General features: G+C 36.9%; 1 protein-coding gene across 5 annotated transcripts in view; it reads left to right on the top strand.

Moving 5' to 3' along the window:
• The window catches only part of ATG10 (autophagy related 10), a 314,418-nt gene that overhangs the window by 93,333 nt on the left and 206,498 nt on the right, over nt 1–14,587 (top strand). For all 5 annotated transcript variants that reach the window (XM_033179234.1, XM_033179230.1, XM_033179231.1 and 2 more), the window contains exon 3: nt 12,013–12,120. In XM_033179234.1, coding sequence (XP_033035125.1) covers nt 12,013–12,120 — 108 coding nt within the window. The remainder of the gene's footprint in view (nt 1–12,012; nt 12,121–14,587) is intronic.

Genomic DNA, 14,587 nt, shown 5'->3' with positions numbered 1-14,587 from the left:
ACCTCTCTAACTGTATTGAGTTGACTAATGTCTCCCCAAATTCATGTCCACCTAGAACCTGTGAATGTGACCTTATTTGGAAATGGGGTCTTTGAAGATGTAGTCAAATTAAGATGAAGTCATACTGGATTAGGGTGAGTCCTAAATCCATTACGACTGGTATCCTCATAAGAAGAGGGAAATTTGGCCACAGAGACCCAGACACACAGGGTAGAAGGCTGTGTAAAGACAGAAGCAGAGACTGGAGTAATATGTTTCCAAGTTGGCAGCAACCAGAATCTAGGAAGAGGCAACAGCCTAAAGAGAGAGCATGGCCCTGCCAACTCCTTGATTTCCAATTTCTAGCCTCCAGAGCTGTGAGAAAGCAAACGTTTGTTGTTTTAAGCCACCACTTTGTGGTACTTTGTACAGCCCATCCCAGGGAGGCCTTTCTCACTTCCCCTATTCTTCTCTTGACCCTGTAGCAGGATCCTTTTCTGAGGAGTTAAACTGCTTAGGCTCAGGCGTCTTTCATTTCACTAAAAACTGGGAAAGTTAATAAATTATTTGTGCTGCTTTGCAAGGGTAATGCTTTGAAATCAAAGTGACAGCTTGCTACCCTGATAATTTTTCTACCATCAGTACTATCAAATTTCTTTCTATTTAATAAAGTATAAAATTACTTTAATCTCTTAATCTCTTGAGTAATTTTCATAAAACAGCCAATGATTTAAAAAACAATAATTTATGAAAGGAATAAGATTGGGAGTAACTTTAAATCCAGGAATCAAGATGAAGAAGGCCATTATTTAGATCATCTCTACTTTTTAAAAAAAATTTTATCTACAATATTGGAAAAGCAAAACTAAGCCTTTAAGAACAATTCAGTGAACAAACAAACATAATATGGCAAAATGTCTCCAAACTTAAACTGGAAGCAGGAACAAAGAGAGAAAAAAATAGCTTTCGACAGCAGGCCCCTCTATGTCCCCTCTAATCAGTTATAATATCCGTTGGCCATTCCCCTGGCACAAATAAGCAGGAGCATTCTGAGAGCCAAAACCAAATTGTTTAATAAAAAGTATGAGGGCACATATGATGGTCTCACGTCTATGAACTGAAAATTGAAAACTCAAAATGGGCAAGTTGGAAAACTGGACAACAAACTATTATTAAAAAATGAAAAAGGGAAAAGAAAATGCTTAACAGTGAAACCTAACATTGTGGAGATATCTGTTAAAGTTATTAATAAGGAAAACGGAACTAGTATGTTTAAACTTACTTTTGATGCTTTGGCTCTAAGAAGGGGAAGAGACTTAGCATCATTTAAACTGTAATCATTCTTTAAAAACTTGTGTTTGATAAACAGGCTGTGGAAGAATATGTAAACACATATGCATGTGTGCTTCTCCCCACATCAGGTCACCAAATTCCCCCCTGTAACCTTCTTTTCTAGCCTGACAAGTGGCTGATTTTTTCTGCCACTTATTCCTTGGGGCCTCTGTCCTTGCTGTGCTCTGACCTGCATTACAGGGATGGTGAAGCTGTGTTATACTACTCATCTAGGAAGTCAGGAAGGTGCTGGAGGTGAAAAGAAGGAGGACTTAGGAGGTTTGAGAGCTTCCAGGAAAAGGGAGTAGGAATATTGTAAGAAAAGTAACTTCTTATACAAGTGAGCACAGTTGTGGCATTATTGAATGGCATTGAAAATGGAAAGCCCTAAGTGGCATCAAAAAATGTTTACTTGAAAAACAGAGTGAAGGTGTGCTGTAATTAGGTAGTAACCTAAGAAAGAAGTATTGGCCCCATTTTGGGTTAGTAACTACAGAGTGAGTTCAAAAAGGAAAGACAATAAAAAGAAAAATTAGTTTAACACTTCATGGTTCTTAATATCATATTTATCACAGAGTGAAAGGAAAGTTTTAATGAAGTTTTCTTACTCCTGGTTTAGATCTGTCTCCCTAGTGCACTGTTACTGTTTCTTTCGTGGATTGGGTCTTTATTTTATTTCTACAAGAAAAAATAACACATGATTTCATTTAAAAATGTTTAATAATACATAGATACATAAAGATGAAAAATCTTTCCCTCCTTCTCCTCTGACCCAATTCTGTAGTTTGTTTTCTATGCACATATAAATATATTTATACATATTTATATGTGTTTATATAAATGGCATCGTTGTTCTGTAACTTACTTTTTCCACCTATCATTGACATCTTTCTTTGTGAGCATATACAGAATTACCTTATTATTTATAATAGCTATGTAGTATTCCATTGTATGGATGATTTTAATATGTTTAATGGAACCCCTATTGATTATGAATAATCCCTCAGTTATTCTTATGGTTATCCCTGTAACTTTAAGTAATATATTTCTCCTTCCTGATTTCTCATCTTTGGACAATAACTATTGATTCCTGCTATAATAGAAGAATTTTGTGTATTACTTCTGCCTCCCACATTCCTTCCTATTCTTCTTTCTGATGTTTGATTATATTATTATTTTTACATCATCAAGATTTATAATATTTAGATTCTATTCAGTAGCTATAATTTAGTCCTCTGTGCTTTGTTTATAGGTTGATTATAAATTATAACCTAATAAAAGTATATAATGAGTCTGTTTATATAAACAGGATTCATTGCAGAAATAAGTAGTGTAATGGGGGTATAATTCTCTATACTATAATAGATGATATAATCCTTTGAAGGTGGTATAATCCTCTGTCACACTGCTGATTGATAGAGACTATTTCAAGTCAGAATCCTACAAATTCTTGGCTGGGTGTGGTGGTTTACACCTGTAATCCCAGCACTTTGGGAAGTTGAGGCAGGAGGATTGTTTGAGGCCAGGAGTTTGAAACCAGCCTAGGCAACATAGCAAGACCCCATCTCTACAAAAGAAAAAAGAAAAGAAAAGAAAAGAAAAAATCAACCAGATGTGGCAGCATGTGCCTATAGTCCTACCTACTTAAGAGACTGAGGCAGGAGGATGGCCTGGGCCCAGAAGTTGGAAGCTACAGTGAGCTGTAATCATGCTGCTGCTCTCCAGCCTGGGTGACAGAGTAAGACCCTGTGTCTTAAAAAAACAATTCTACGAACGCTCTTTTAGTTTCATACCATGACCACACTAAAAAAGCTCTTTTAAACTTTGCACAGTCAGAAAACCACCAATAGAGGATCAAGTGTCACAGTGTTTTTCTGTAGTTTAATTCCCAGCTAGTTAACAAATGTGTTCAGTAGGGATTCACAAATTAGGTCACACAAATGAAAGTAATAATTGTGGATTATACTATGGAGATGGTGAATCAAGGGGTACTAGCCTCTATTGGGCTGAACACATCCAGAAGGCTTAATTCTTTCCCAGAAGGATAGGCTCAGCTTCCTTAAGTGGAATTTAGTATCTGAGATGTATCTCCAGCCCTTTCCCCCAGGAAGTTCTGAGGTATGGATGGGCTATTTAATTAATGACGGTGTCATGTTTAATAAATCCCAAAATGCTACAGGACCAAGGGAAAATTAAAGATGTGCAAATTTCTTTATCAAAGATCGAATGTATTATCTCCTTATTTTCTTTCATTCTTGAGTTTTTGTCTAAATGAGCCGGAGACTAGCAGTTACTGATGAATCACTTTGACTAGAGCTGATCACTCTTTGTACAAACTTACCTTTGTATGTAACATAACCAGAGGCATCAGAGTTCACCCTAGCCAGGATCCTCTCATGCATCTGGAAGGTGTAACACTATGAGAAACTGAAGTCAGTGTTACCGGGATTGGGTGGATATTTGAGGTGTGGGGAGGAGTTGTATTAACACATTCAGCATTGTGTTCTGGAGGATCTTCTACATCCATAACAGTTCCTTGCCTGCATTACTTACCTTTGCCTTTAACGAATGGATGGATATTGGTTTAATGTCTGACCTATCTAGTGTAAACTTTGCTACTTAGCAGTAGTTTTTACTTTCTTCTTTTTACCCCAAGGTTAGTAAGTTTTGAGCAGCTACTGATAGTATTGGTTTGATCTTCTACAGCAGCAAAGAACACTCACTTGAGATCTGTGGCCTAGGTTTGACCTATTCCTCAGGGCTCCACTGACCTTGAAGGCCTTGTTTGATCAGTGCTGGCATTGACCTAGAAACTTCAGTTGTCTTCCTCCTTATGGACTTGTCAAGCCCTTCCTGCAGTTGATCATTCCGGGCAGTTAACTTGAGTTGAAGTCGTATATGAAATACCTTATTCTGAAGTAGAGCTGAGACCCTTAGATAACCACCGATTTTCTTTTAGATGTGTCTGGAGAAGATCTTGTTAAACTCAGGAGCAGAAGCCCTATAATTATTTTGTTAGCTGGATTCCAGCAGGCATAACGTAGCTTGCTGGGTGGCATAGCCCTATGACAGCTTGTACTAAAACAGACCCAAACGTGTTCTATCAGGAAATCTTTAGATCTCCATCCAAAATGCAATCAGCACTACACTAGAAAACTTGCTTTTCTATCTTGGATTCTATAAGACCTATAGGACATTTTCTCCTTAAAAGTTCAAGATTGGAATCTACTCTGGCAATGTGGTGGCCTGGAGGCATATGTGCAAAGGGCAATTAATTATTTGTTTAAAATGAAGTGCCATGTATTCATGTATTTATAGGCGCAAAAGGGGTTTTACATTAAAAAGTTAAGTGTCCTTTCTAACCCTTCCACTTTCCTTACTCAAACCTTTAGAGTTTGCCACCGATACCATGGTCCTGAGTGTCTTTCCAGATACATTCAGTGTACACGCAGCATGTATACTTACATTTAAGCATATGGTAGCATACATACATTCATACTGTTCTGCACTTTAAAAAATAACTTAATGGTCTGTCTTGGTCATTACTCAACATTTACAGAACTCATTCATTATTTTTTGTGGTTACATACTATCCCATTATTTGGATATAAAATAATTTCACTGATGGAAATTTAGGTTGTTTCCAACCTTATACTATTAAAATAATATGTTAATACTCATTTGTATGAATTTTATTTACTACATATGTGACTATATCTATAAGGTAAATTCTTGGAAGTAACATTTCTGGGTCCAAGTTGTGTGCATTTTAAATTTTGATAGTTTTTGCCAACCGGCTGTTCGGGAATCTTATGCTAATTTAAACTCCCCTGCCCCAGCAATGTATGAGAGTGCTTGCTTGTTTTATCCGTGTCTTTGTCTATATAGTCCTTTTCATACTTTTTGATCGTTGCCAATCTGATAGGTAAAAAATGTTATCACAGTTTTTAATTTGCATTTTTCTTATGGCTAACATTGAACATATTTTTATCTACGTGTATTTCCTCTTTAGTAAACTATCTGTATATCCTTTACTCATTTTCCTATTGGGCTGTTGGTCCCCTTCCTGTTGATTTGGTGGAACTATTTATAGTTTGAGGAAATTAAAGCTATTTTATATTGAAAAAATTAGTTATTTTCTATGATATGAGCTACAAATACTTTTTCACATTTTGATATGTCTTTTGACTTTATGGTGTTGAGTTTATTTGCATGCAGTAGAATTTACCAGTCTTTTATGGCTTCTGGGTTTTTATCATATTTTAAAAAAATGTGTTCTCCTATATTTTCATCTAGCACATTTAGGTTTTTTTTTTTTTTCCTCATTTAAATATTTCTTATTTTGGTCTTAGGTGAAGGGCATTCTATTTAGATAACTGGAAGAGTTTTTGCTGTGAGGAAATACTCTCTTTATAATTAGTGTTGTCTGGGTTATAACAGCTGGAAATTTCTTATTAATTTCTCTTCTGCAGTGACAGAGTGAAGCATCATGCTTTGTAGTGAATGGACAGCAAGGAGTCCTAATAGCTGAAGTGTAGTTGGACATAGAACAATTTTAAGTTACAAGACTACTGGCAATTTCACAGGGCAGGTCAAGACTGGCCAAGTTGCCAGAAACTAGTTTTTGGGGCAGTAGTAAAGACCACTTCAAAGGTAGTCTCAGCATGGTCAAAGCTCCAAGAAGAGAGCATTAACAGAGGTGATTTTAGCATTTGGAGAACTCCAGGTGAGCCATGGTGTTCATGAAGGTCTTGAGTTGTTTGTAGACTTCTCTCCTGAGGTAGCTGCAGATTACCTCATTGACTCTGTTTATTGAGTTCAAAAGAGGGGCTCCAAGGAATTGAGTGCAGTGGTTCTCAACTCTGGCTACTGTGCTGGAATCTGCTAGGTAGATTCTGACTTAATTGATCTGAGGTGAGACACCAGCAACAACATTTTGAAAACTCCGCAGGTGGTTCTAATGTGCAGCTCGGATTAAGACCATTGTTCATGCAGTCAGTTTGCTGTCTCTTTGAGTCAGGGATTGCAGTGCATGCCTCAGTGCTTCCAAAATGTGCATACAAATCACCTAGGGATTATTTTTTTTTTCCTTTCAGTTTGATTAGAATTTGGCAGTTTTTAAAAATTATTATTATACTTTATGTTCTAGGGTACATGTGCACAATGTGCAGGTTTGTTACATATGTATACATGTGCATTGTTGGTGTGTTGCACGCATTAACTCGTCATTTACATTACGTATATCTCCTAATGCTATCCCTCCCTGCTCCGCCCACCCCACAGCAGGCCCCGGTGTGTGATATTCCCCTTTCTGTGTCCATGAGTTCTCATTGTTCAGTTCCCACCTATGAGTGAGAACATGTGGTATTTGGTTTTCTGTTCTTGTGATAGTTTGCTGAGAATGATGGTTTCCAGCTGCATCCATGTCCCTACAAGGGACATGAACTCATCCTTTTTTATGGCTGCATAGTATTCCATGGTATGTTATGTGCCACATTTTCTTAATCCAGTCTGTCATTGATGGACATTTGGGTTGGTTCCAAGTCTTTGCTATTGTGAATAGTGCCTGAATAAACATACATGTGCATGTATCTTTATAGCAGCATGATTTATAATCCTTTGGGTATATACCCAGTAATGGGATGGCTGGGTCAAATGGTATTTCTAGTTTTAGATCCTTGAGGAATTGCCACACTGTCTTCCATAATGGTTGAAGTAGTTTACAGTCCCACCAACAGTGTAAAAGTGTTCCTATTTCTCCACATCCTCTCCAGCACCTGTTGTTTCCTGACTTTTTAATTATTACCATTCTAACTGGTGTGAGACGGTATCTCATTGTAGTTTTGATTTGCATTTCTCTGATGGCTAGTGATGATGAGCATTTTTTCATGTGTCTGTTGGCTGCATAAATGTCTTCTTTGAGAAATGTCTGTTCATATCCTTTGCCCACTTTTTGATGGGGTTGTTTGTTTTTTTCTTGTAAATTTGTTTGAGTTCTTTGTAGGTTCTGGATGTTAGCCCTTTGTCAGATGAGTAGATTGCAAAAATTTTCTCCCATTCTTTAAGTTGCCTGTTCACTCTGATGGTAGTTTCTTTTGCTGTGCTGAAGCTCTTTAGTTTAATTAGATCCCATTTGTCTATTTTGGCTTTTGTTACCATTGCTTTTGGTGTTTTAGACATGAAGTCCTTGCCTATGCCTATGTCCTGAGTGGTATTGCCTAGGTTTTCTTCTAGGGTTTTTATGGCTTTAGGTCTGACATTTAAGTCTCGAATCCGTCATGAATTAATTTTTGTGTAAGGTGTAAGGAAGGGATCTAGTTTCAGCTTTCTACTTCTGGCTAGCCAGTTTTCCCAGCACTGTTTATTAAATAGGAAATTCTTTCTCCATTTCTTGTTTTTGTCAGGTTTGTCGAAGATCAGATGGTTGTAGATGTGTGGTATTATTTCTGAGAACTCTGTTCTGTTCCATTGGTCTATATCTCTGTTTTGGTACCAGTACCATGGTGTTTTGGTTACTGTAGCCTTGTAGTATAGTTTGAAGTCAGGTAGCGTGATGCCTCCAGCTTTGTTCTTTTGGCTTAGGATTGTCTTGGCAATGCGGGCTCTTTTTAGAGATTATGTTTTAAATGCAGAATCAGGAGGTCTGGGGTGGGGCTTGAGATTCTGCATGTCTGTCTTAATAAGCTTGCAGCTCATGCTGTGACTGGTCCCCAGACCACACTTGAGTGGCTTGAGTTTGTTATTTAAAGTGCAAAGCACTGGCCCACACCAGTCCACGAGAGTCAATAAGCCATGGTCCTGCTCTCTTGCAGAATTTGCTTAGTGTACTAGAAAGAATACTCAGGTCAAGAGATCTGCTTTCCACTTCCTCCTCTGCCTCCAACTAATTAGTGTAAGATAAGTTTCTTAGAAGTGCTTTAGTCCTTCACCCTCTTATCTCTAAAATGAGAGGCTTGAATTGGATAAACTTGAAGGTTCCCTTTGTTCTTAAATCCTCTCATGCTTGTCCAGGATGTTTTCAGACTCTATCTGGATCAGGTTTTTACGTGGAATGGAGTCTGGATCCTACAAAGACCCTGTCATCCTTTAGAGAATGGAGGCCTAGGCCCTGAGCTTATGATCTAGTGGGAGAAATAAAACTAACAAATGTTAAAAAAAATTAAAGAAGAGTTAAATGTTCAAGTGTAAGCTATGATAAGTACAAAAAGAATGCAGGGAAACTAGAGAGGAGTATTAAGTGAAACGGTCAGGAAAACTTCATTGCCAAGGGGGAATTTGAGTTAACATTGTTTACTGGGCTAGATGACTGCAGGGCTGACACAGAGTGGTGGTCCTCATGCTTTTGAGTTTCCTTGTCTCTAAAAAAGCAACCTTCAACAGTGAAGAACAAAATATATTTTTCTGCCTTAAATTAAAACAAAGTAGGAGAAAGACCTAGTTCTGTGGAAGTGTTTAAAGGGAAATCAAAATCCAAAAAACTCTATATTTAATTTTTCGAGGCTAATCTTGACTGAAAAGTTTGATACTGAAAAAAATCACCACTGCCAAATATAGAGCAAAAAACCCAGTGTACCTCCCTATCGATAATAAAAAATGGTTTTAGAAATTACCTAAAATGTAAGTAAATTCCTCAAATTATAAGCAATATTGAAAGTGACATATCTCTTTATCTTAACTCATTGGGAAAGAGACCGGATAATTTATTTAGATTTTATAACATAGGTGCACAAGAATTTTTGACTCACCTCTTTTAATGTCAGAGATGTATTTTGCATTCTAATTAGAATTTTACTAAATTTTATGTTCCCTTAAGAGGAGGTTGTGTGATCAGGGCTCAGGTATAGAAAAATAAAAAATAGAGCAGTTACCCTCATTTAATGAATTATATTTAGTACACACAGTGCAGCTCTGTGTTCTCTGAATATCCTAAGAGTTTCGGTTTTTATCTCTGTGGCTAGATCATTTTGAAATTGCAGACTTTGAGTAATTTTTCTCACAAACACGTGCTATTATAGTTTTACTGTATAGTCATGCTGCATAGTGGCATTTTGGTCAAGGGCAGAGCACATGTACAATGTTCCCGTAAGATTATAATACTGTATTTTTGCTGTACATTTTCTTTGTTTAGATATGCTTAGATACAGAAATACTTACCATTTTGTTACAATTGCCTGCCATTAATACAGTAACATGCTGTACAGGTTTGCAGCCTAGGAGCAAGCAACTATGTCATATAGCTTACCTGTGTAGGAGGCCATACCATTTGGGTTTGTGTAAGCACAGTCTGATGTTTGTACAATGACAAAATAGCCCAATGATGTTTCTCAGAAGGTATTCCTGCTGTTAAGTGATGCGTAACTGTATATGGTAAATCTTTTATATAATCAACTATTGATTATCTATCACAGTGAGATTGACAATACAATAGAAATCTTCTATTTTTAAGCTGTTAAATACAATTTATGTTACTAAATAGCAAAATTATTTTGGTTGCAAGTGACAGAAAACCCAACCCATTGGGTGAAGCAAAGAAGGGATGTTTTGGGGCCTTGTAATTGAAAAATCTGAGGTAGAACTAGTTTCAGATATGGTTGGTATAAATATTGTAGTCAGAATCTGGTTTCTCTGCATCTCATAGTCTTGCTTTCCTCTCAGTTGCAGAGGAATTACATGATGCCTGCCAGTTTTTTGGGTTTTTTTTTTCCTTTTTCTTTTTTTGTGGTCTGTCTGGCTCAAACCTAGTGGAAAAGAGAACAGCCATCTTTCCCAAACCCCCCAAACCAAATCCCGAATTTCATCTCATTGGCTGTGATTGTAGATCATTTGTCCTCCAGAGTCTCTGGGGCCAGCAGTACTGATTGGCAAGATTGGAGATCTGTGTCTATCCCTGGAGCTGTAATTAGTGGAACAGTAGCCAATGCTCCTCTAAGGAACCATTCCCTTCTCAATCAGGAAATGGTTCCTTAGAGGAGCAATTAGTACTGCTCCAAAAGAAGGAAGAATTGATGTTTGATGTGAAAGTGGCAATGACAACAGTCACTACATATATCTTTCTCAGTTTAAGCCAATGTTAAATTTACATTTTTCTAAATACAAAGGTTTCAATGGTGGAAGACCATTACAGGATCTGCTTTGTGGTGAGATAGTGTAGAGCTGGAATTTAAAACAGTAATTCCATCTACAAAATGGATATCCTTAATGAAATAATTAAAAATGACAGTATTGGATATCCGATGGCCTACTTTCCAGGCAGGAATGATATTAAAAATATTTAACAACCTGTGACAGAGGCATCAACCAATCAGAATGAGTTGGATCCAACCAATCAAAACTGGTACCGACAACAACTAACCAGTGCAGCCCCCTGAGTGAGAGCTGGCAGTTTGTCAGCACAACTTACTGGGAGGCATTCTTAAGATGCTGCCAAGTGTCTCAAAAAATAGAGTTACTGGATTAGTTTCCTAGGTATGTTGTAACAAGGTACCACAGACTTAAAGTAACAGAAATTTATTCCCTCACAGTTCTGGAGGTAAGAAGTCTGAAATCAAGATGTTGGCAGGGTCCTGCTCCCACCAGAGGCTCTAGGGAAGGACCATTCCTTACTGCTTCTAGCTTCCAGTGGCTGATGGCAATCTTTGGCATTCTTTAGCTCCTAGATGCACCGCTCCAGTCTTCATCTTCACATGGCTTTCTTCCCTGTTTGTGTCACTGCATCCAAATTTCCCTCTTCTTATAGGAAGATTAACCCCTTAGTCCTTATTGTTATTTTAATTATATTAAAATGTAAATGTTGGTGTGACAATTTGGTGGGGAATTAATATTTATTGGCATGTATGTTTGTGCTTGGGGAGGTATTATATTCTTACACATGACTTTATTGAATTCAAACAAGTGTTACCTTAAAAAAATGGAACTGGCCACAATTAGATGAACATCATTCATTAGTGTATTTAAGAGCAAGTACAAGAAGCAGGAGACAAATACTGGTAAAGGGCTCAGAAACCATATCTTGTAAGGAGTATTTGCAAATGGTGGTCATTTCTTCAGCTCTTGGAAGAACAGCTGTGTGGAAAAGGGATTAGACTTCAGAGGGCAGAACTAAGTAAGTTAAAGTTAAAGGATGTGAAATACAGGACAAAACTATCTTAATGTACAATGCACTAAAATGGAAATGGCCGCTGTGTAAGGGAGTAATAAGCCCAAGTTCCTGGAGGTGCTCAGGCAGTAGCTGAGATGCATAATTACCTTTCTGGGACATTTTCATAGAGATCTTGCCATGAGAAAGAAATTGAAATGGAAGCTGTCTTGCAGCTTTGAGATCTATTGCAAGTCCTGAAATTGTTCTCTATGTGTAGGCCATGAAAATCAATATTAATTATGTGACAAGCTATTTCTATAAGCTTCATTTTTGTTCTGTGATCTTGGTGCTATGGACTAGTGAGGAAAAAAAGAGAAAGATTTAATCTAGGAGGGGGAAACATCATTAATAAATAAGAAAGGTAGGAGAATAAAACTTGCATTTATTGAGTACTTACTATGTGCAGGATGTTGGACTAGTCTCTTTATCCATATAGTCTCATCTCATTTAGTACATTTAATTTTTCACTGATCAGTTTGGAACTTATGGGAAGTGGTTGTTAAAATGATGAATTCTTAAAATAATTGACGTTTTCTTACATATTTTTTGGTGGTGAAACACAGGACTGTTCTGATGGCTACATGTGCAAAACACACTTTCAAATTAAGAATGAGTCTGTGATGTCACATCCAGGAGCATCTACCCATGGACAGACATGTCTTCCCATGGAGGTGAGTAGTTTAATGCGTCACGCTCTTCTTTTCAGTCTCCGTAAAGTATACATTTAAAAATGTATGCTTTAATGAGTCCATTGCATTCCATCCTATGGAAGCACCACAATTATATCGCACTCATATTGAAATAAAATACTTTAATTCTGTTAAGTAAATATTTTAAAAACTAAACTTCTTCCCATTGGAGAGATATCCAGTTGCCATTGGATCCTGGGCCTGTTGTAGCAGGAAAAGGAAGTATTTTCCTATGTAATACTGAAAGCAAGAATTGTGGTAAAGTTATAGAAGATCCACTCTGACTCCAGATTGTAGTGAGCCGTCATACTTTTGGTTTCTCTTGGACCTGAATACCACAGATGCCTCTGTTGTCTATTTATTTTTTTTTCCAAGTAAAATTCCCTGAAGATAATATAGCTCTGGCCCCAGGCTGCTTAATACTTGATTGGAGACCTTTTTGCCTGCTCTGCCTTTATTCCCTTTTCCCTTGAAAATATGTTGAATCCGGATCTTATTCCTTAGGAGACTTTAACCTTGACTTGAAAATCTTGCTGAACCAAATTTTATTATGGTGCTAATGACTGAGTGGTTTTCTGAGATATTTTCAATTTTCTTTTTATTGAAATGCAAACAACCTTATTGTATTTCTTGTGAAAAAAAATTGTATATACCCATTGTAAAAATAAATAATAGAGAAATATATAAAAAGGATTTAAAAATGTCCCATATGTCCTTCAGTAGTTTACCACTGGTAACATTTTAGTAAGTATCCTTTCACATATTTCTGTCATATACATACATATACATACTTTTTTTTTTTTCAATGAACAAGTATATCATGGACATCTTTCCATGTCAGTACATGCAGATTTCCATAGTTCTCTATAGTGACTCCATTCCATTCCATCCTATGGAAGCACCACAATTATATGGCACTCATATTGAAATAGAATACTTGAATTTTCAAAGAGGATTGGTGAGGACCTAATTATTTCAACACAAAAGAAGAAATCACTAGTGTTTGAATTCTGAGCATCCTGGGAAAATGAAAAAGGTGACTTTTTTTTTGTGCAGGAAGAACTGTTTCCCAGAACATGTTAAATCAGGCCCATTTGCCAATCAGACATCAGCCCCCTTGCCTGTATATGATGCTGGCCTGCAAGTAACTTTCACCTATTTATAATTTGGTTTGCAAGTTATTCTTGAGAGTATTGTGCTTGGTAATAAGCTAAGTGCCCCCAGATGGGTGCTTGAATCTTGATTACTGCTTCATAGTTCCAATAACCAACAACAAATTTGAAGCCAGGCATATTAGGAAGCTTTTCAATTCATTATGTATTAACTTAAAAAAAGTTTTAAAAATTAACATAGAAATGATGATTTAAAAAATGAATTACTAGTTTTTGCCTAACAAGTTGGCAGAGATTTGAAAAGCACTAAAAAGTGATGTTGACAGTGTGAGGGAACTGACACTTTCTGGTTGATGTTTTAACTTCACAAAGTTTAAAGATGTGCACATACTATGAATAATCTAGTCCAATTCTAGGAATTTAGCCTCATAAAATATAATTTTTTTCAACATTTTTCATTTCCAACATTTTCCAATAAATTTGAAACATATGGAAAAATTGAAAGAATTTTGCAGTGAATATCTATATACTTAAACCACCTAAAGTCTACCATTAACATTTTGCTGTGCTTGCTTTATTTTATGTTGATCCCTCTGTCTATTTATACATCTTAGTTTTGATGCAATAATTTTAATCAAAGTAAATTGCATACAAGTACTCATAAAATATTTGAGTACACAAAGATTTACCTGCAAGTATATTCATCTCACTCTTATTTATAATAGGAAAAATGAAAATAATGGAAATATACAATAGTAATGGATTGGTTAATTATGGCACATCTCTAGATAGATACAGTCATTAAAAATTATATTCTTGGTGACTGTTTAATTACACAGGTTAAATGTTCATGTCGGCCGGGCACGGTGGCTCAACGCCTGTAATACTAGTACTTTGAGAGGCCGAGGCAGGCAGATCACCTGAGCTTAGGAGTTAAAGACCAGCCTGGTCAACACGGTGAAACCCCATCTCTACTAAAAATACAAAAAATTTAGCCGGGCGCGGTGGCAGGCACCTGTAGTCCCAGCTACTCTGGAGGTTGAGGCAGGAGAATGACGTGAACCCAGGAGGCAGAGCTTGCAGTGAGCCGAGATCGTGCCACTGTCCTCCAGCGGGGCGACAGAGCAAGACTCCGTCTCAAAAAAAAAAAAAAAGAACAAGACAGCCTGATATCCCATCTTTGTGTATCTCCCAGCTTCCCCACCTCTCTATAGGAGAAACAGTATTTGAAAGATTACATATACATATACAAACATGTAATACTCACATAAGGCCTAGAAATAATTTCCCCCTTCCAATCACATAAGATTTTCTTAGAATTTTTTTCTTTTTATTAC

The sequence above is a fragment of the Trachypithecus francoisi genome, unplaced genomic scaffold (assembly GCF_009764315.1).
Source record: "Trachypithecus francoisi isolate TF-2019V2 unplaced genomic scaffold, Tfra_2.0 Lachesis_group2, whole genome shotgun sequence".
NCBI lineage: Eukaryota > Metazoa > Chordata > Mammalia > Primates > Cercopithecidae > Trachypithecus > Trachypithecus francoisi.
This window is presented reverse-complemented; position numbering and strand designations above follow the sequence as displayed.